The sequence below is a fragment of the Podarcis muralis genome, chromosome 3 (assembly GCF_964188315.1).
Source record: "Podarcis muralis chromosome 3, rPodMur119.hap1.1, whole genome shotgun sequence".
NCBI lineage: Eukaryota > Metazoa > Chordata > Lepidosauria > Squamata > Lacertidae > Podarcis > Podarcis muralis.
Window position 1 is genome coordinate 8,593,715 of NC_135657.1, and position 23,198 is coordinate 8,616,912.

The 23,198-nt window shown below is 42.4% G+C and overlaps 1 protein-coding gene across 7 annotated transcripts in view; it reads right to left on the reverse strand.

Annotated features, from left to right (window-relative positions):
• The window catches only part of SANBR (SANT and BTB domain regulator of CSR), a 35,759-nt gene that overhangs the window by 5,581 nt on the left and 6,980 nt on the right, over positions 1 to 23,198 (reverse strand). For 6 of the 7 annotated variants that reach the window (XM_077925421.1, XM_028725151.2, XM_028725153.2 and 3 more), the window contains 16 exons: positions 21,338 to 21,496; positions 18,273 to 18,459; positions 15,879 to 15,972; positions 12,305 to 12,543; positions 10,032 to 10,090; positions 9,560 to 9,720; positions 8,547 to 8,633; positions 8,339 to 8,449; positions 6,733 to 6,856; positions 5,415 to 5,567; positions 4,497 to 4,642; positions 4,280 to 4,379; positions 3,131 to 3,163; positions 2,495 to 2,594; positions 845 to 939; positions 73 to 101 (listed from right to left, as the gene is read on the reverse strand). In XM_077925421.1, coding sequence (XP_077781547.1) covers positions 73 to 101; positions 845 to 939; positions 2,495 to 2,594; positions 3,131 to 3,163; positions 4,280 to 4,379; positions 4,497 to 4,642; positions 5,415 to 5,567; positions 6,733 to 6,856; positions 8,339 to 8,449; positions 8,547 to 8,633; positions 9,560 to 9,720; positions 10,032 to 10,090; positions 12,305 to 12,543; positions 15,879 to 15,972; positions 18,273 to 18,459; positions 21,338 to 21,487 — 1,868 coding nt within the window. In that variant the 5' untranslated portion in view covers positions 21,488 to 21,496. The remainder of the gene's footprint in view (positions 1 to 72; positions 102 to 844; positions 940 to 2,494; positions 2,595 to 3,130; positions 3,164 to 4,279; positions 4,380 to 4,496; positions 4,643 to 5,414; positions 5,568 to 6,732; positions 6,857 to 8,338; positions 8,450 to 8,546; positions 8,634 to 9,559; positions 9,721 to 10,031; positions 10,091 to 12,304; positions 12,544 to 15,878; positions 15,973 to 18,272; positions 18,460 to 21,337; positions 21,497 to 23,198) is intronic. The other variant, XM_028725159.2, reaches the window with a different exon arrangement.

Consider the following 23,198-nt stretch of genomic DNA (forward strand, 5'->3'; position numbering starts at 1 on the left):
GATTGATATTCTGTTATGCTGAAATTGTTTAATAATTTTTTTAAAAAAAAAAAAATCAGCCAAAATACTTACATAAAAGGAGATGCATCTCTGGAATTAGTCTGTCGAAAGAAAGGCAGAATAAAGACTGTATGCTTAAATTCCTTAGATCAGTGTTACTTCTTTAGAATTTCAAGCTGCCAAACTGAATAGGATTCTACTCAAGACACAGTTGTTCACAGCAAAAATAAAAGCATTTTTAAAAGATAATGTTTTAAAGTCAAATTTAGCATATTGCAACAGATTCTGGAGGCAGATAGATATATATGGGTAGGCAGAGCAATCCTAAAAGTGGTTAGAGAGGCCACTGGAAGCAGACTAAGTGCTAAACCACTGACATAACAGTACTTATTCACCTGAAAGAGTCCTCAGTATACAAGTGGAAAGCTCCACAGGAACAGATATACTGCCAGCTGTGTTCTGACAGCAGGCATTACTTCCCCTCTCCCTGACCCACAGCAAGCTGACAAGACTTTGGATGTAGCAGAGCAACCACCATGCAATCTCCCTACCTCACCACAGGATTACAGCCTGAGAAACAGTGCAATTCTATCCATGTCTACTCAGAAGGAAGTCCCACTGAGTTCAGTGGAGATCATCCCCAGGTGCACACTGATAAAAGATTTCAGCAACTCTCACTGGATGCAGCTTGATCTTCAGGACCAGGTTAAAAAACTAAATCAAAGTGAAGTTCATGCTGTCCTCAGTAAAGTAACAAAGGTATAAGATGAATCCACAGAGAAATAGCCAGATTTATGTCCTCGCAAAGGTTGCATAATAGTTGATAAGATCTCTCAGGATTTACCTTCTCCAGATTCTTTTCCTTCTTTTGAACACTGGGTGAAGACACTTGTTTCTTTGGATGTCTGTGGGATTTCTTTGACCGCTCTTTTCTTCCTGCTAATAATATGCGCAAGTCAATTAGAAGTCGCCCCTCCTATTTATCACATTCAAAGAAAACAGCCAATTGATGCAATTCTGAAATCTCTCTCTCTCTTCATGGCTGATCTATAGAGGAAATATGAGCAGTACTGCAAAATGTGACAGATTTGTCTCCCTGTGCAGTGACTTTCGTCATCAAATAAAATGGCAAACACCAGTTAATTTATCGCTTTTGCATTATCTATATATTGCTTCTAAGCAGTTTACAAGCATAAAAAAAATTACGCAAGCATTAAATATAAACATCCATGATTAAAAAATGCAATGAAACAATAACATTAAAACATCACAGCAAATAAAACTAGAAGACTCTGCTTGTGAGGTCAAGGGAGTATCACTGTAAACAGGTGCATCTTCCATAGCCAGTGGTATGCCAGTACAGATGGGGCTTCTTGCGTTTCAGTAGTGAGTTCATTTCCTAACAGCCATGCCACCAGTGAAGAAGCACATCATCACAAGCCAATAATCATTAGTTATTCTATTTAACAGATTAACTTCTTCACAGCCAAAAGCTACTGAAGCAGTGAGAAATGAGATAAAATACAAAAGACTGAAAACGACAAAACCATTTCTGCAATTGGTTTTACAATTCATATTTCGTAAAATGGCTTGTCTAATTTCACTCGGTAACCAGAGGACTGGAGCGGCAGTACTCTGTGCAAGATTAGGAAGTGGTAAGAGTAACTGTGTTCCCCTTGCTGATCTTAAAGTCCTTAATGAATTTATTCCACCCCATCACATACTTATAATTCCACTTCAAACCTGTTCCAACCCACAATTCCATAACATTCCACAATTTGTTTGTTTGTTGTTTTTAAAAACCTTCCTGGCCAGTACACCAAAATGCTTAAAAGGTGAAATAGGTGGGCCAGCACTGCACTTAAGAGTGCATGGATTACATCCTTTAAAGGGAGGAGGAGGAGGAGGAGGAGGAGGAGGAGGAGGAGAAGAAGAAGAAGAAGAAGAAGAAGAAGAAGAAGAAGAAGAAGAAGAAGAAGAAGAAGAGGAGGAGTAATTTGGATTTGATATCCTGCTTTATCACTACCCTAAAGACTCTCAAAGCAGCTAACAATTTCCTTTCCCTTCCTTCGCCACAACAAACACTCTGTGAGGTGAGTGAGGCTGAGAGACTTCCGAGAAGTGTGACTAGCCCAAGGTCACCCAGCAGTGCATGTGGAGGAGCGGGGAATCGAATCCGGTTCACCAGATTACACGTCTACCACTCTTAACCATTACACCACACTGGTTCTCAAGATGTTGAGCTGTGTGTAACTCTATGGAGGTTTATGCTCACCTGCATCACACATAGATTTTAAATTACAATACTCGCTTAATTTTTAATTTAGTATTGTAATTAAAAATGATAGAGCTACTTGTGACAAGGTTTGTTTTTCCAACAGGCAACCTTCTCTCTCTCTCCCTCTCTCTCTCTCACACACACACATGGGGGAGGAGAAGAATCCATAACTGCTAGCAGAGAATCCCTGCAAGGTCACAGGCAGGGAATATATACCTGGTTTCTTGTATACTTCTTCCTCATCGCCTACTTCATCCTCTGTGACCTCAGAGCCAGTGGTGTATTCATCATCTTCTGAAAGCAACAACTGTTGTTTCTATTGTCAAGGAAAAAGCATAACAACTATCACTTTTTCTCTCCAAAAGACCACAGGTTCCTCCTGCTCTGCAAACCAGTAAAAAAATTAAGGCCTGACAGGTAAGCAAGAATGACAGCTGACATCCTCTAACTGCTTTTGCTGAAGAGCCTTCGTCTCCTCCTAATCTGTAAAGGTAGAGACCAAAACAGACTACCCTACCTTACTCCAAAAAAGTTTAACTAGAAACAACTTCAGTCTCAAATTTTGCAATACTCAATTATGTTACATCACGGCTTCTAGGCCAAATTTGAGTCAAAACTCAAACAACTGTGCTAGGAATCAGTGCTGCAGGCTGATAAGACCATTTGTGGTTTTTGAAAAAGAGATGCATTTAAATAGGTATCCCACCCCAATGCATTTTAATTGCCTTTTTCTTCTTTTTAATGATCACGCTGCTCGGTGGTTTAAACATGACAGCTAGTGCAGCACATACAGAATATTTAAAACACAAAAAGAACCAGCACATAGAATAGGAATAACTCGGGCAAACATACCAGCTGGAGAGTCCAGTTTTTCAGAGAAAGGAACTAGAGAAGGAAGGGGGGGAAAGGAAAATTAAAACTGGCAGTGGTAGGGTTACCGGCAGCACCTTTCATGCAACCTATTTGTGCATGAAAGGACACTCCAAAACATCTTTCAGATAAGAACGGTCCTCCCTCTGTGTGTATTTTCCAACTAGCGCCCATGTGACCGACTAATGAACGCTTGCATTCTAACTCAGGTGCTTTCCCCTCCATTAAGATAACAGTATTTCCTATTTATATTCATTCCTCCATGGACACTATTTCAAAACACTACTCTGAAAGGATTCCACATAGATTCCACACAATGTTCCATTCCATAATATGGACACATGGGTAACAAGCATGTGAAGGAGTCTCTGCAGCATGCCGCCCCAGCCCCTTGTAAGATTCCCTGGATCAATCCCAGTTCACACCCACTTAGAGGGACCCCTTCAGATGGATGCAAATTGCGCATCAGCTGCAGAGCACAGCCAGTGCAGTTAACATATGAGAGTGCTGGAGGTGAAATAGTTAAACAGGTTACCCAATCAGAACCCAGGGGGGTGGAGTCAGAGGGACTATAAAACCAGCTCTGGGAGGGGCAAAGGGAGGAGTTTGTTGGGAGTTGGGTGGTTGGATGGAGTGGGAGTGAATTGGGATAGAGTCTGTGGATGGGTTGAGTTAGTATAGCGAAATAAGCTGAGTCAGGAACAGTTAGGAGCTAGGAAGACGAGTAAATATCTGAGAGGTGGTTTAGTGAGTGAGAGCAGGTAGCGGAAGTTATAGGTCTGGATAGGCACCCCATGATTGTAATTGACCGATACCGTTTAAGAAACCCCACACTTGTTAAACTGCAATAAATAAACAGAAGTTTATGTTCCAATTTAAGCCTGACTGGACTCAGTATTGTACCAGGTAAGGCCTGGTTGGTGGCAGCGAGAAATAAAGTGGTAGCACAGGGATCAATAGATGGTGAAACGTCCGGGGACCCTGTGTTATTGCCACAAATACATCTACACCTAATGACTGGAGCTTCATCCTAGTATATTCAAAGTTACTGAGTTATTGAGCCAGACTATAGTCAAGCAATATGAACAATGTGGAAAGGAAAAGCAGAGGGACGTGGGGAAGGATACTCACGGCATTAATTTCTCCTGTTCTGGGGCCCCACGGTGCATTTGGCTCCAATAGCACATCACATTCAATACTCTTCTCGTCATTCAGTCCAATTCCAGAATCACTTGAAAAAATAAGTATTGAGGAATATTATGGACTGGGTTGTTACTGATTCTAAAGAAGTCTACCCGAATGGTGGGGTGCTTGCCCAGGAAAGATGAAGACATACCTCTTTTCTTACCTGTTTTGGTCTTTTTCAAAAGGCACAACAATCACATTTCTGTGCTGAGTCAGATCGTTCAGTATTTTAGCAGTCTGGTAGGGAACAGCATCCACACCTTCTCCTCCAGCAGGCAAGCCAATCACATGGTCCCTTACTTTGCATCCCTTCCATTAAAGAGAGAGAGAGGGGGGGGGAGGGTTAGCTAAGGTACTTCCTTAACACAGACGTAATTGCAAATCATGGATAGTGCTGGCCATGGTTTGAAAGATTGCTTCAAATCAGGGTTTCACGTTCTAATTTGTGGCCAATCCTAGTTTGGATATTAGGATTCAACGCCTAACCATGATGAAGAATTAGATATGCTCATGGATAGAGTACAGTTAGCTTGCATGTTAGCTAGATAACACATCGTTTTAAATAATGACTCCAGCTCAGGCAATTATACAGTGGGCCTTAACGCACCTGGCCAGGGGGTGGAAGGAATCACCCCATACAGTGGTGCCTCGCAAGACGAAAAGAATCCGTTCCGCGATTCTCCTTGTCTAGTGGTTTTTTCGTCTTGCGAAGCAAGCCCATTGACAGCTTAGCGGATTAGCGCTACAGCGGTCTAGCGGCTTTTCGCGATCAGCTGTTAAGCGGGTTATCAGCGGAACAGCTGATAGGCGGCTTGGCGGCTTAGGAAAAGGGGGGGGCGAAAAAAACCCGCGGGGACGCGCAAGATTTTTTCGTCTTGCGAAGCAACCCCATAGGGAAATTCGTTTTGCGAAGCGCCTCCAAAACGGAAAACCCTTTCGTCTAGCGGGTTTTCCGTCTTGCGAGGCGTTCGTCTTGCGGGGCACCACTGTACTTTTGTTGTGTATAAAACACGGTTCAAGAGAAGGTGGCTTGTGGAAGGAGCAAAAAAGGTTTTAAAGAGTCTTTCCCCAAAATACATACTTTTGGAAGAGGAGCAGGATCAAATCTCAGAACCTTCTGGTTACAGCAGGGATACACTCCAGTACCATTGGAACCAATAGCACCTACCACGCCAGGGTAGACAACTGGCTGAGGGTGGTATTGGCAATGGGAGAATTCGGTACACAGGAAAGTCTGCAAGGGAGATGCAACAACGACAACAAAATCACTACTCTCAAGATCAAATATTCCCAAGTTTAAGGTGCAGAAAGGGTTTACAGCAGAACACAGAGGTATCTTCTAACAAATGGCTGTATACTAGGATGTACAAGCTAGCTGATGTTGCTCTTATTCTTTAAAACAGCACTGATTAAATTAAGTGCTGGGTGGCCCATTCTCAAAAGACTTGACCAAATTAGTTCAGCACAAACTATTTATCCCTTATTCATCCTCAATGTACAAAAACATGGGAAGGAATTCAATGTACGGCTATGGCAATTAGTCCATCAGTGAAGCTTTGCACTCTTAACTTATAAGAACTATCTGGAAGATGCAGGGTGTGTTGGTCTCAGAGTTCCAGTGTTTTAGGAAGTTACAGGGGCCTACCAGGGAAACAACCAAGCTGCTTTGATCTTGGAGTAGCATAAGAAAACTGGCAGCTAGTGAGTTGTGTGCAGGTTGGCCATGAAGTACAGGGTGCACTGGACTGGCTAAGAGCCTTTCTTTGTTTAAAAAAAATAAATTGCTTTGTTGCATTCAAAGCCCCCTCCCATCTGTGCTCCAAGAGTGAGTTGGTGGCAACAACAATAACCTAGGACTTGCCGATCAGAAGGTTGGCGGTTCGAATCCCCACAACGGTGTGAGCTCCCGTTGCTCGGTCCCAGCTCCTGCCAACCTAGCAGTTCGAAAGCACACCAGTGCAAGTAGATAAATAGGTACTGCTCCGGTGGGAAGGTAAACGGCATTTCCGTGTGCTGCTCTGGTTTGCCAGAAGCGGCTTAGTCATGCTGGCCACATGACCTGGAAGCTGTACGCCGGCTCCCTCGGCCAATAAAGCGAGATGAGCACCGCAACCCCAGAGTCGGCCATGACTGGACCTAATGGTCAGGGGTCCCTTTACCTTTACCTAAGACTCAACTGGCAGCGGTTGGACAAGGAAAGGGGGTGAGAGGCTCTTCTGAGCATGCCCCCTTTGTCACAGGAGTGAGGGGGGGGCATTATGCAGGCAGAAGCCTTTGTGCTGGCTTCCACTAGTTCAATAGTTGAACCTCACCCTTCGTTCTACAGAATTTGAAAACCTAACTTTGTAAGTTCCAGGAGAGACAGTCAGGGGTGTGCAGAGGTAACCGAAAACACTCACTTGATTACATCTTGAACAGATCAGCCAATTGATAGTTCCCCAAAGGCGCCAATATACATCTCGCCAAGATTTTAATTCTTCAAAAAGACTCAGCAAATACTCATGCACATCCCAAGATTTATCTCTGTATATACAAAGAGGAGCAAGCGGTCAGGCAGATAAAGTGAATAGAATACTTCTCAAGTCCCACTGGTAAGTTTTGTACCCTTTCCCCCTCAATGACAAAGTTAAATTGCACAGAAGAATTAAAACAAGGGCTACAACATTAACCAATTTCTTAGGGTGATGTTGCCTTTTTTTTTTTAATTGCGGGGGGACACATCTTTTTAAATGCTCTCTTAGAGAATAGGCATTCCTTAACGGATTAAATGAGACACCATCCACGTCTCTGGCCACGACACACATGTGTGCATCATCTAAAATCAAAGAGTATATTTTTGCTCTTTAGAAAAAATTATGTCAATTTGATCAATTCAATAATTGACTAAGATTTCGTCAATCTGGTGACAGCCCTTGTTAAAACATACAGTGGTACCTCGGGTTACACACGCTTCAGGTTACATACGCTTCAGGTTACAGACTCCGCTAACCCAGAAATAGTGCTTCAGGTTAAGAACTTTGCTTCAGGATGAGAACAGAAATTGTGCTCTGGCAGCGCGGCGGCAGCAGGAGGCCTCATTAGCTAAAGTGTTAACAACGGTTTCAGGTTAAGTACGGACCTCCGGAACGAATTAAGTACTTAACCCGAGTTACCACTGTACTATATTTGCACTCAGCCATCACCACAGTGATGACAAAGAGGAGTGAAAGGGCGGCAGGCAGGCTACCTGTGCAGCCTTCCCATACTTTTGTCACTGCTGCTGCCACTGGCGGGAAGCAGAGGAACACAGGGGGAAAGACCACCCCGCAGCTGAGGAGCTTTCCCCAGCCCCCTTAACCCGCCATCGCGAGAAAGAAGTCTGGGAATGAAGGGGAGCAAGTCTTTCTAACCCTTCGTTCCTGACCCCTGTACTGCTCTAGTATTAATAACTGGATCGTGACACTTAACTATCATATACAGTACATCTTTATTAGGGACGCGGGTGGCGCTGTGGGTAAAAGCCTCAGTGCCTAGGGCTTGCCGATCGAAAGGTCGGCGGTTCGAATCCCCGCGGCGGGGTGCGCTCCCGTTGCTCGGTCCCAGCGCCTGCCAACCTAGCAGTTCGAAAGCACTCCCGGGTGCAAGTAGATAAATAGGGACCGCTTACTAGCGGGAAGGTAAACGGCGTTTCCGTGTGCGGCTCTGGCTCGCCAGAGCAGCGATGTCACGCTGGCCACGTGACCCGGAAGTGTCTCCGGACAGCGCTGGCCCCCGGCCTCTTGAGTGAGATGGGCGCACAACCCTAGAGTCTGTCAAGACTGGCCCGTACGGGCAGGGGTACCTTTACCTTTACAGTACATCTTTAAGGTCACCATTGCCCTAGTGGACTGACCTCTGTTCTGGGACTGAAGCCCTGGAAGAACAGAGAGCTCAGATTATAATTAAAAAGTCTGTTATGATGCAGATTAAATAGAATCTGTGAACACACCCTGTAAAAATGTTGTTACAATATGATTTATGAAGCACCTTATGTGTACATAGATAATGTTTCCATGCTGATCTACATTGATCTTTCCAGGAACACATGGGATCCTTCTTTCAGTGTCCTTAATTAGGAGTTTCTTACATAAGCAGCACCTATTTTTTTAAAAAAGAAAGTTATAGCATGAGAGATTTGCAATGAGAACAAGGAAGAATATGCTGAAATAAGATCAATAAGCGGACAGTTGTCTACCTGTACAGAGTTGCTGCGCTTCCCTGGGAATCTGGGTTCTGGTAATCTAGGTCAAACAATCTCTCTATCTTCTTACAGAAAAGTTTGCTGTCGGTAACAAAAAAAACACTCATTATAAAAATGAGTTATCTGCATATAAACGCAGACTTGCCATGGACAAATGCAATGAAATTTGGAATCCATTCTTACAAATACTGCAATACTGTTAAGAGCTGGTGAAGTACACAAACAACCTTGTAAAATATACAGTTTTGGGTTTCTCCCCACCTTTTCTGTTTTCCCTTCTGCACAGGTTGTTTCTCTTTCTCTTTTTCTCTTTGCGTCTCACCATGTCTGGTGCACATATAGTTATGTACTTTTTGAATTTTCAATAAAGATGTTTTTAAAAATAAATAAATAAAAATGAGTTAACAACTAAGTGCCAATGCAGGTGGCTCCTGCTGGATCTCTGAAAGAAAACAATAGCACAAAATGGTGCCACGACTGAGAATTCCCTCCTCTGGGTCATGAGGTGCATTTCCAGCGGATGTGGCACAACCAGGAGGGCCTCCTCTGGTCATCAAAGTTGTTGGGCTGATCTATATCAGTGTTCCCCAACCTTGGGCCTCCAGCTGTTTTTGGACTACGATTCCCATCATCCTTGACCACTGGTCTTGCTAGCGAGGGATGATGGGAATTGTAGTCCAAAAACAGCTGGAGGCCCAAGGTTGGGGAACACTGATCTATATGGTGGAAGGGGCTCTTAGATGCCCTAAGCATCTCAGACCAGCTTTTATACAGCAACACCTTAAACTTGGGCTTAGTAGCCAACTGACAACCAATGTAAACGCTTCAGTAGAGGTGTTCTACGTGCATGGAAAGCTGCCACACTTAGCAGTTCGCACCAGCTGCTGAACCAACCCCAAACGGCAGCCCAATGTAAACTACACTGCAAACATCTGGATAACGCTGCAGGAAAACGAAAAGAACGGCTAATTCTTACATTACGAGGCAGCAGGATTTTTAAAAAGTACCTCTTAAATTTATCTTTCTTGTCCTTCACCTCCTCTATTTCATTATGTGTGAAAAGATCCGCAATGCGCGTTAGGAGATTAGAATTGATGCAGTTCATATTGCACGGCGTGGCTACGATGGCACTCATATTCTTGTGGCAATAATTAATACATTTCTCCACCTAGGAAAACAGGAAGATAAAATGTGGATGTTGCACACTCAATAGTGATAATGAAATATCTTAACACTGTACAGGCAACACCCCATTCATGTGCAGGTGCCATTTCTGACTGCTCCATCCGTCAGTGGGAAGACTGCATGAATGTACATTTCGGCCACCTCACCCTCTTTTGGCGCCAAAAACAGTATGCATGTCAGCGGTTGCTGATCACATGTGAGTGGGGCATTGTCTGTATGTAGGAAGGTTTTTTGTGAGAGGAGCTCTAGAAACAGCTCCAATAGCTCAGAACCCCACATCTGTTATATACTCACTAAAGAATCCATCTTCAGAAACTCAGAGGAAATAAGAATCGAAATGACATTGCTTGGTTCTAAAGAAAGAAGGAAGAGAAGGAAGAGAAAAGCATTATTAGGATTAATTACAGTTAACCTTGCACATTGCTTGTAAAAGGAAACACTACAAGAGATTCTTTGCATCACAAAATCCACATTCCATTAAAGAGGAATGGGAAGAGAGTTTGGGAACTTGGTTCAGTCCCTTCTAAAGGAGGGAGATCTAATGACATAGCATGACTGGGCCTTGTAATTCTTCTGAAATGAGGCCCAAATAGCTGCCTCTCTCCTTTCCATTCCCACCACCCCCACCAGAAAGAATGTGTTAGCCTAAAACTAGCTATTCACATTTTGAAGGCAAAGCAAGCCAAATTAGATTAAGAAGCTGGAGAAAAATAATATTGTACCTAAAGCTGAAATGAAAAGTTAAGAGCCTGGATTCACATCTTTACAAATACGTTCCATAAAACTATGGCATTTGAGTATGAAGTTTCCAACTCGGTTAGGGTGGGTGTTCTCTTATTTGAAGGGAGGTTTGAGGGTTTTGATAGAAAAATGAGTGCAAACACTCCAAACATCCAAAGCAAAAACCTCAGTTTCTCCAAAACTGCTGAGTTAAATTACAGGTAGGTAGCTGTGCTGGTCTGCCGTAGTCGAAACAAAATAAAAAAATTCCATCCCGTAGCACCTTAGAGACCAACTCAGTTTGTTCTTGGTATGAGCTTTCATGTGCATGCACACTTCTTCAGAAGTGCATGAAGAAGTGTGCATGCACACAAAAGCTCATACCAAGAACAAACTGAGTTGGTCTCTAAGGTGCTACTGGAAGGAATTTTTTTTATTTTGCTGAGTTAAATGTCATTCAGAGTTTGAAACATTCAACCTCAGACACATGCAAACTAGACACTATTCAAGAAGACCTTTTCTAAAAAGAAAAAAGGGTCTGCTCCAAACACTTAGGGTTTAAGGTCAGGTTTGAAAGCAAAACAAGCATATGACTGAGGGCAACCAAACTGTTCCCCATACATGTGACACCTACTTCCCTTTAGCCTGTTCCCCCAGCTGATTTTTTTTCTAGCCAAGCTCACATCTGTTAGTGGACCACAGATGAGGAGAGTAGCATTTGCAAGGGACAGGTGGAGGTAAGAGTATCAGTTTAGCACCCCATCCCACCTGTGTGATCCTTTTGCTCTAAGAATTGCCCCCCTTTCCTCTTTGTGTGTGACTAGGGAAGATCCAGATCCAACCAAGCCAGTCTGCCAGCATCACATCCAATTTGGACCATAGGTTTCAACAGTCACCACACAGAAAACAGGATAGAACTAACAATTGTTGGAACAAAATCATCTAAAGGAGTTCAAGTATGTGCAGCTCACAAGAGTGATCCAGAGTGAACTCTCAGTGATTTAAAGAGAGAGGGGAGGAAGAGGTTGAGTGTGCACTTAATTCTTGCTTTGATTTATTCTCTGGATCACACCAGAGTGATGACTAAAATTATTTCCCTTCAAACTGCTAGCTTATTTAGGTACTCACTTAAATGGAAGATACCCAAACTCTTATTAATATTTTCTGTCCAACCTTCCAAGACCTTTTAGATGATAACCAACTCTAACGTTCTTTTCTCTGACTCTTTTGATTCTTTTTGTATTATTATTAATTAAATTTATATATCACCCTCCATCCAAAGATCACAGGGTGATTCACAACATAATCTTTGCTCCTCTCCTCTGATTTTTTTTTTTTTAATTTGCAGGTTAAACCAGAGCTCCCCCCCCCCTAAAGTCCAGGTACAGGCATAAATCTGCCCTGTTGGGAGGTGAGGACCATCTCATCTGCTCACATGCTCTTTCCCCCTTTTTCAGAGCTAACCATGGTTAGCAGCAAACTAGAATTTGCAACCATGCAAATCCAGTTCTAACCACCGTGGCAAACTGCAGATCAGAGCCAACAATGGTTAACCTTGAAAAGGGATGGGTGGGAATTCATGTGTGAGAGGGGGAAAGGGGTATTAAGAGACTAAGAGTGCAGGATAACATTCCCTAATGTCAAAGGCAATATAATTAGTTTTATTAACTTTCCAGCCAGCTTCAGTTTTCCCAGCTATTACAGATTAGGTTTTTATCGGTTAAGGCAGAAAATGGCAAGGAAATTACCTCGCAAAACAAATTTTCACACAGAATTTTGGTCTGAAGTAGAAGTCAGGCTTTTCAATAAATGAGTCTGCAGGAAACATTAATAGATTTTCCTTTTACCTAAGGCAGGTATTTCATGCACCTCATACTCCTTAGTGTTCCTTTTAACATATCTTATCAACCAGTTAAAGATGTGAACGTCACAGTGAACTGAAATGTCCACTTCTTCCCAGCGCTGGGCATCCACTGACAGATATTCAGCAAAGTACTTCATTTCAGAAATCAACAGATCTCGCGGGCAAACAAAATCTTCTTTCAGATTTTTTGCTTCATCACACACATGGATCACCATATTTGGCCTTTATTTGAGAAGAAGAAAAAACCACAGGGAGGAAAATTATTATAGCTTGTCAAACAGGAATGTCAGAATGATTTACAAAGATATTTTACCTCAATTTTAAGTTTAGACAGTTTTTAATGCATATGAACACATGCATGGTTTGGAGCATACTTTTACAATATAATAATACGGATTTTAAGCTATATCTACGATTTTGTTTAAAAGTTTAGAAAGAAAATTAAAAGGTATGGGGAAATGTAAGCTACACATTGGAGCAAGTTTGGCCTCATGGATGGTGAGCTAGGTGAATCTACAAAACCCACTTCACGACTTAGATCATTTCTAAACTCAAAGAAGAAACCTGGCAGCTAGCTGTCAACTTTCACACCTCTAGTTGCAAAATGGGCATACTGATGTTATGTACGTGTGCAAATTCTGCAGCAGAAAGGAAAAATGCAAAATATGGCACTGGCCACTAAATTAAAGCTTCCAGAAAATGCCAAGGCCAAACTAGATATACGCAATAATCTCTGATCTCTCCTGTTTTTAATTGAAAACCAGGTGTAGATCTGGTCAGAGGAAGCAGCCCTGCTTAACACTTTATTCTACTCCCTGTAGAAAAGCTGCTGAAGAGGCATGATTCTGAGCAGAAAAAAGTCACAGGGGAAGGGTTAAGTAACCAACTTAAACTCACAGCATCCTCCAGCTACATTTCATTTAAAAAATGGCTGGAAGACACTCACAAATATCTACTGGCTGGCAGTAAAGGTAAAGGTAAAGGGACCCCTGACCATTAGGTCCAGTCGTGACCGACTCTGGGGTTGTGGCGCTCATCTCGCTTTATTGGCCGAGGGAGCCGGCTTACAGCTTCCGGGTCATGTGGCCAGCATGACTAAGCCACTTCTGGCGAACCAGAGCAGCACACGGAAACGCCGTTTGCCTACCCGCCGGAGTGGTGCCTATTTATCTACTTGCACTTTGATGTGCTTTCGAACTGCTAGGTTGGCAGGAGCTGGGACCGAGCAACAGGAGCTCACCCCGTCGCAGGGATTTGAACCGCCGACCTTCTGATCGGCAACTCCTAGGCTCTGTGGTTTAACCCACAGCGCCACCCACGTCCCTCACTGTCTGGCCGTAGTTTGGCCCTAAGTTCTCATTTTTATTTTTATTTTATGATTCTAGCACATATGACTTGAAGTTATTGTTGTTTGTTTTAAACTGTTATTGTAAGCCATTAAGGCTGCCGTGTGATAAGGCACAATATAAACCTTAAAACTCAAATGTGTAGATTATGCTGGCTGACCTCTCCAAGGCCAGAGGGGTGGCGAAATAAGACTGGTTGGAGTTGGAGCTTATTGCTCTTCAAGCTCCAGTCGAGGACTAGCGGAACCAGAATAAATGATGAAAAATGAGAAGTCTCACAAGTGTGTTTAATTGGCTTATGTTATACTCATCACAGAACCTGGGGGAGTGGCGGCAACACAGAACACACATCCCTTTTCTACGTGCACAAGCATGCAGCATATTTAAGAAAAATAATACCCAAAATAGGTCTCTTGTTCTAGTTACTACCCAGCCCCAATTACATTTGTGGTGTGAACTGTTCACTGAACTGTGGTCAACAAAATCATCAAGGGGTTACTATAAACAAAGCCTCTCCACATTAGGAAGAATGGAAATGTATGCAAATTCTGGGGTTTGGGTTCTCCAGTACCAGATATATCCTCAGGCTACTCCAACATTCAACTCTTTAGAAAGTTCTAGTGAAGGGGTATAGTGAACACCTATGTCAAGATAAAGCTACCCTGTTCATTATTCCTGAGAGATGACCCCACATCTATCATTATTCATACATGTATTTTCAATGGATGCACGTTGCCTTTCTAGTCGCAGACAGGGGCAGAGAGAAAGAAAAAATAGCATTCCACAAAAGCAGAAAGGTATTTCTTCTGCTTTATTCAGGAGTGGAGAACCCTTTTTCTACCAGGGGCCTATGTCCCACACAGGTGGGCAATCAGGCGCCACACACAAATATTAATGAACTGTATCACAGGCTATTACAGATAATTTTATTATGATAAACATAAATGTTACAACACCTAGGAAGATAGTATTGGGCTGTTGCCAAGCTCTTTCCTTCTACGCCATCCTCAGCCCCAAACTGCTGCTTTGTAAAGTCTCTGGAAACATCCAATGAAAGGTCCCCAAACCACAATTGAAATGAACAGGGAAGGTCTCACTGACAGTGAAAATAAGTGTATACTTATGAAATGGAACCTTCATGCCTGGCAGAACTTGCTTGATTAGGGCGAGAGAGACTGGTGTCTTCCTGCAAGCTTTGCAAAAGTGATTTCCAAGCAAAGAGCCATCCATATATTAACCTCTACTGGCAGAGGATTCTCTGCCATCTCCTATCTGGTAATCTGTGTTTATTAAAAGCAAGGAGGGTGCTAGGCCAGGTCTGAGGTCTGTTGACCCCCTCGCTGTCTCCCCAGGGGAACCAAGAATGTAGAAAGGTTAGGAGAGCAGCTGTCTTGCAAGGAAAGCTGCCAGGTGTTCCTCAAAGTGAGCATCAGTCACAGTAGAAAAGTACCTGGGCCAGTTTTGAAAACCGCTGCTCTACAACGCGCCTGTGAACACACGACATATATTTTCAGGGTTCACAGTGGAAACGACAGCAGGATGAAGGCAACATCACTGCGCAAGCCTTTTTACGAAGGTGATGGAGAAGCTTTGCAAGATGGCTGAATGGAGGGCAGGGGGTGGGGAAACAGGCATTCATATTTTATACCATCTACCACCACAACAGATGATTTATTATTCATGACAAAGGAAGTGAAAGGTTGCCTACATTTAACGGAAGAGGGGATACAGAAACACATCCCACTGACTGCTTCCACATTTCAAGTTAGCACACAAGGGAGCATTGTTCCAGCCAGCCAAGGCTAAACATTTACTTCTCTAAATCTATCTCCAAGCTGCACTTAACAGCCATTTCTACCGAATAGAAGGCAAAAAAAAACAACCCTATAGGAAGCTTAGAGGTTCCAGGATACTACAGATTCCAAACCTGAAAGGAGTGCCAGTTCTAGAGAGGAGAAGCTACCAGCATTTTAATGCCTTCCAGTCCCTGAAGGTACTCTTTCACAAGAGCTTATCCTCATTTACTGTTTGTCTAAATTTTTGTTAAAAAATGAGGCCAACGTAACTCTCCCGCCCCCCCACAATCCTTTACCCACCCAATAGAAATCCCACAAATACACAGAGATATAATCCAAGCGTAGAAGAGAACAAACGAATGTCGAAGATTCAGGTTTATCTAGCTTTCCCAAAATCAAACAACCATCTTCCTACCCTTGTGTTTCATCAGCATTTTCTCCACCTTTATGTGCAGGGCCCTTCTCACTTTCTGCAGAGCAATTCCTTGAGGAAGCTACACTTGGCCTTCCTTAAATGCAAGCGGGGAGAAAAAGCATTAAGACATAGTGTTGAGATGGTCTTCTCATTTTCGCCTGGTAAGTGGTAGTCCTATGCCTAGAGGAAAGTGCGATCTAAGGGAGCTGTCCACTTGCTTACTAGATGGATCCTTTTCACACACACTCCTTTAAGGAAAGGCTGGCTTTTAAATTCAATCCAGTCCAGGTGGAAACATATAGAGGAATTGAGGGGTTAATCCTTTCAGTCACCATGTGCATGTCCACACATACAAAAAAGGAGGATGTAAAATCGCTTAAGTCTGTGGGAGAGTTTCTCCTGCCAGTTCCCAAGGACCTCAGAAGCCTGCTCCACAGTAACGCGGAGCAGGGCTTTTAGGGTGGCTGCCCCAGTTCCACAGAATAATGCATTCCTGTCAAGAGACAACAGTCACCAACTAACTGCACCTTCCAGAAACAATCAAAGACAATTTTGTTTCAACAGGATTTCCCAGTTGAATAAGTAGGTCTTTACCACAAGTGTTTACTTTGTTAAAGTTTCGGTCTCGTTTTAAAAGTATTTGCTGTTTTTGTGTTTTAATTATGTGTAAATCGCCTTGAGGCAGTTGTTTAGAAGGCAATCAATAAATCAATGGTATTACAAACAATAACAAAACTGTCATGGCTATGCGTTTGACCTTCTCTTTTACACTTCTCTTTTGGAGAGCAGTAACAGACATCATAATGTCATTAATACTGGGATTCCTCTGCCTGATGTCCATACAGCCAAAAGGAAAAGTATAGCTTTTTTAAACACACACACAACACAACACAACACAACACAGTGGAACCTTTCATCCACCCCCCAAACGACTTCCTACATTGAAGGTTCCTTGTTAAAGTACCAAACATGGAGACAGAAGGTTCCTGTTATCTGGATTTTCTCTTTAAAAGGTTCGTGAACAAGCCCACTGTAGGAGTGTCCAATAATATTCACTTTCCCATTAGGAATATACTTAATGCTAAGTCTCAGAGAGAATTCAAGAGAAACAAAACCCAAGAGCAGTAAGTTCTGAATAAGGCAGATTAAGAATTGCCCTGGGGCATTAATATACTAACTGGAGGCTTGCAACCAAAGGTAAATTTCATTGCTCCTCCTGTCACCTAACTCCAATTCCTCCTGCCACCTAACCCATTGAGACAAATTTAGAATCTACTTTTCACTGGGAGACTGTCCCTTCCACAGCACAACTTCATGCCCTCCCTCTGGCGTGGCTCTTGATTTCATTCAGCTCTTTTCTCTTCTCCCATGGTCTATGTATTATCACATGCTCACTATGCTTCTGCTTCTCTCCCTTGCACCACCTGCCTCTCTGTCACTCAGCCCCACCACGATTTCACTGCTGTGCATCTCTGGCTCTTCTCCTTCTCCTTCTCAGCCATAAAACACACTTTGTATGCGGTCTCTGCTGAGTCACTAGTCTACTCCCATGTGGAAGTGGCATGGTCTTCGGCAGAGACAGCTCACAGACCTGCTTAACTAGAACAGGGGAAATCCTATCATTGCTGACCATCTGCCATGCTGCATCGGGCTGATGGACTCTTCAAGACCTTTCACCCCAAACTAGAGCACAAACCTGGGATCTTCCTATTGTCCACTGTAGTAACACAGTTCAAAGACAGCTTAGGGAGTTAGCTGGTTTATCATATGGTTTTATTATATGTGGCTTGTTGCAACCTGAGTTTTTGCAGGCACATTTGATAATTGGTAAAAGCTCAACCCACAATAAGCCATTTCACCTTTGGTTCTTTTAGACAAGTGTATTAGCTTTCAAAAAGGCCACTGTACAGTTCAAGGCAAAGTTACAATGAAATAACAAAAAAAATTCCTTGCAGTAGCACCTTAAAGACCAACTAAGTTAGTTCTTGGTATGAGCTTTCGTGTGCATGCACACTTCTTCAGATACACTGTATCTGAAGAAGTGTGCATGCACACGAAAGCTCATACCAAGAACTAACTTAGTTGGTCTTTAAGGTGCTACTGCAAGGAATTTTTTTTGTTTTGACTATGGCAGACCAACACGGCTACCCATCTGTAACTGGAACAATGAAATAACAATTAATTATATTAAACCACCAGTTAACTGAGACTTTGAAAAGTAAATAGGTAAACTACAGGAAGGGATTGTAATTTAGAGACCAATACTTATGACGAGCACCAGCACTTTAAGGGTTGCTAGCTGACTCTGCTCGGAACAGGTTAAGGATTTCAAATGGATGAAACCTAGCATGCACAATGTTTTGAATGCAGTAGCAGAACTGCCTGAAAGCCTACCATTTACAGAAATTGCATCTTTTTCACTAGGAGGTTCTTGTAACTCTTCCTGGGAATCAAGAAGTGATGATTTGATATAACCAGCCAATGTTTCCATAGGGCTCCCACCACTGGCCATTAGTGGACTGTACTGGTTATCAACTGGAGAACTCCCACTGCTTTTCAGTTCGTCAAACCTTTTTGCACACTGTCAGAAGATAAAAGAGGAGGGATTTTCAGTTTTAGTTCTTGTTGGAAGAAATCCCAGGTATGCCTAGGACATAGATGCTCATCTCCGGGGATCTAAATAAACAACAACTGATATTAACCTTGTGCAGAGCTAGTGACTAAGCCTTTAAGCCTGGTTTCTATGTTTTTTTGTTGGCACCCAAGAATCTGGCAGCTTTTTCAGTGTGAAGGGCTTGTCCTTCCTCTGAGCTAAAGCCCCATTTCATAGCCCATGGTGTAACATCATACAGTGGTGCCTTGCAAGACGAAATTAATCCGTTCCGCGAGTCTCTTCGTCTTGCGGTTTTTTCGTCTTGCGAAGCACGGCTATTAGCAGCTTAGCGGCTATTAGTGGCTTAGCGGCTATTAACGGCTTAGCGGCTTTAAGAAAAAGGAAACAAACTCGCAAGAACTCGCAAGACGTTTCGTCTTGCGAAGCAAGCCCATAGGGAAATTCGTCTTGCGGAACGACTCAAAAAATGGAAAACCCTTTCGTCTAGCGAGTTTTTCGTCTTGCGAGGCATTCGTCTTGCGGGGCACCACTGTACATCATAATTTGAGATGCTGTGTTCAGACAGCATAATGAAGCCATTTTTTTTTCTGGTCTTAGAGGACTTACTATTAGGTTGCAAACTGAAGTTTAATTACTTTATAGTACTGCTAACTCAATATAACAGTCAGTTATTCTCTCAGACGAGGATAGTAGCATCCCCTGTGGGCACTTGAGGACTTGTCAAAGAGTACAAAGAGGAAAGGGTCCTTCCCAGCAAACATATACATGATCTTCCATAGGTATAGAATTTTTATCAAGCAAGAAGATTCTATGAGACATAAATGCCTCTCTTCTCTCTCAGAAGGAAAAGGCAACAGTGATAGAAAAACTAAGGCCCAGGTCTATGATGGCAGCTGGATAAACTAGGACCTCAACTGCCTGAGCAGTGCTACTACCATGATCTCAATACATTCACAAGCTGAGAACACTTGCCTTCTCCATTAGGTACAGTGGTACCTTGGTTTAAGAACAGCTTAGTTTATGAACAACTTGGATTAAGAGTGCTGCAAAACTGGAAGCAGGTGTTTTGGTTTGTGAACTTTGCCTTGGAAGCAGAACATGTTCCGCATGCTGTTGAGTGTGTTCTATTTGTAAACTGAGTCCCCCGCTGCTATGGGAAAAGCACGCTTTGGTTTAAGAATGGACTTCCGGAACGGATTAAGTTCGTAAATCAAGGTACCACTGTACCCACCTTCAGTGAAAGTATAGTTAGAAGAGTAAGACTAATCCAACTGAAACCTTCCCCTAATATTGCTAGCCAGTCACATGAGTAGGGAAGGAGCTTGAGAAGTATTCAGAACTTGGATCATCCTTATAGAGCACCACAACTTTCCAGAACTCCATAAACAAACATTCTTTTCAGAAGCAGCAGAGCAAACAAGTGATGTCACAGTGGATAACTAGTGCTGAATCTTTGTTAGATTGATAGAAGCTTTGCAGAAGTGGAAGTCTGTGCAGCAGAAGTGTCAATGGAAAGTGTTCCTCCCATACAATACTTAAAATCAGCTTTGTTTTATGCCTCACCATTCAACACTGGAAGGTATAGAAGCCATCACACATCATGAATGAGCACAAAGGAGCTTCTAGACCTGGCAGTCAAAGTAATATTTAATAGACATGATAACAACAGTACATTAAATGGTATCTGATCTGAATGCCTTAGAGTTCTTTAAGTCAAAATTTCTTCAAAGTTTATTCTTTGTATAGTTTCTTAAATCAACCTTCTGTTCAGCCTCCTACTGTCTTATCTCTTTTACTTTGCACCTGCTGGGTCTGGGTTTTTGTTGTTGTTGGGGGCTTCAGGGCAGGTTTGTTTGCCTTGCGTTATGATTTTAAAAATAGGCTTCTACCACAGAAACAAATCCACACTGGCTGTAATATACATGTGATTCTTCACAGCGTCCATGTGCAACATAAAATAAATGTGAGGTTTAAGTGCCTGGAAGACTGTCAAGCATGAAAACACTGCTAAGGGAGCAAAAGGATTTTCTCTCAGCTGGTTTATGACTGAGCACAAATGTTGGATTTGACTTTAGGTGTGATTCCTTTAACAACTTTGGTTGTGTTTAATTGTACATTAGCTGCCATCAGTTCAATGATTCTCTGCTCTTTAGTCCTCTTTAAGGCCAAAAGAAACAACTATTATTACACATTCTTGTGTGACTTTATTGATTACACAAATAATGAGGCATGTGGTAGAACAGCACCCATAGTTTGCAGCACAGTCTGAAGTACATGAAGTAAATATTTTTCCCTCCCCCTTCCTATAAATAATTCCAGTTTTTATTGATACAAAATACCATTTATCTTTATCTGAGTGTTTACTGTGCTTTTAGTTTTATTTTTAATTTTATGTGATTGTTGCATGTCATATGCTCTAATGTAAATAAAGCTTTATCTTCATTTATCATCATTCAGCCCAGACACTGAGGTCCAGCTCTGAGGGCCTTCTGGCGGTTCCCTCCCTGCGAGAAGTGAGGTTACAGGGAACCAGGAGAGGGCCTTCTGGGTAGTGGCACCCGTCCTGTGGAACGCCCTCCGAGCAGATGTCAAGGCAATAAACAACTACCTGACTTTTAGAAGACAGCTGAAAATGGCCCTGTTTAGGGAAGTTTTTAATGTTTGATGTTTGATTGTGCTTTTAATGTTCTGTTGGGAGCAGCCCAGAGTGGCTGGGAAAACCCAGCCAGATGCGCAATAAATAATAAATCATCATCATCATCACCACTATCTCAATGCAACCATGTTAAACAGTTCAAAGATCGAAATGAATAAAAGCTACATTACAAAATAAGGGAAAACGTACCTCTCGAGATGAATAGCCTGGAACCAGCCTTGCCACGTTGTCCCAATTGATAGGCTGAGGGACACTGAATAAAGAGCAGAGGATCATATCCAAAACCATTTGATTATTGTCGTATGGGAAGTTATTGTTTTCTGAATATCCACGGCTCATTTTTTGGCACTAGAAAGAAAGACATGAAAAAAGAAACACACATAGCTGCACTTTCCTTTAACAACTTTGGTTGTCTTAAATGCACATTAGCTGTCATCAGTTCAATTTGTTTCACACTTCTTAGGCAAAGTAATTACATGGCCAGCACCCGAATTTAGCTGTGTATGTTTTGCCTTACTCATGAACAGACTTTCAACAAATATACCAATAGAGGTATGTAAGTATTTACGTTCTACAAAAGAAAATATCATCACTGTTAAACAGGTTCTCAAAGAGAGTGGCTGCACCTGGGGATGCTTCAGCCAATTCATGGCTCTCTGTAGGATCCTCCATAAATTCAGACTTCAAACTGTTGCTCTGTCTTTCATCTACCTCTATACACATACACCTGCAAACGTCTCAAACGGTACACCCCCATAAGCATATCATTTATTCAGAAAAACGCCCACAATCATAAGAAATGTTAACTTCTGTTTCTTTAAGGTCAGAGATGGTGAATCACCAGCCTGTTTGCCTGATCCTGTGAGTGGTTTTCTGGAGCCTTCCAAGAATTTGGCAGCAGCAAACACCAAAAACATGAACTGCTTTGGGACTCTCCATACAGAGTCAAATGGAGGTCTAAACATCACCAGCACTCAAGAAGCAGGGAGATCCTGAATGAGGCAGCATTACCATGTCTGTTCTGCTGCCAGTTCCACCTCCTTGAGCATTCAATACTCCTCCTATGAGCACGTAGTAATTTCCAGTGTTTCATGACAACTCTCATCACATAGTTACTTCCTCTGCCTGTTCCCAAAAGCTAGGCAGCACTGGCATGAGAAATGCTAATGTAATGAAGAGTCTGCTAAGCAATTAAGAGCTTCTGTAAGTCCAGCCTACAGGGAGCATTTTTGGCTTCAAGCACTCCGGCTATATTTGGGCCTAAATTGGCTCATTAACTACATACACATAGCCAAAATACAGCTATACAATCTTTGAGGTGACTTCAGCTTCTCAGGCAGTTGGATTAAACTAGTGAAAGTTATCCAAACAGCAGTAAGGTTAAACACTGTTATTGATATTAAAATCCAGATTCCAATAAAAAGAAAACAGGAAATAAAACTACACTTGAATCAAAAAGAACCCTGTTTTATTACATAGTTTTAAAAAGCAGCATCCTACAGCTGTGGTTTTCAAACTTTTATCATTGACAGAACCTTTTCCACATCAGCTTGTCTGCCAAGAATTTCCTTCGTGGCTAACACGTATCCGTGCTTAATCCAGACATATGTTCAGGAAACACACTCAGTTCATGAGAAACATTGTTCAGTTCTGCTAGGCCCCACCATCAATCCACTGGAATTGAGAGCACGCTGCAGAATACTCTGACCCACCACAATGCTATGGGTTGCACATGGAAACACTAATAATGTTGAGCAAGCAACATTGCTAACTTTGTCACTGATGGAAGCCTGATGAGCTTCTGAGGAACTCAAGGTATTTCCCCAACAGTTTGACAACTGCTATCCTATACCAATATTAAAAAATAAAACTAAGAATATAATTTCTTCATATGTTAAGATTTACCCTGCGTAGACACAGTGCAAGTCTTCCATTTTGACACCTACAATGGAAGGGGAGAAAAATGCTTCACAGTAGGAAACTGCTATGTGCTGCTATTTATAGTCTCCCATTTCTTAAATAATGAATCACAGCAGAAAGCAACCATGTG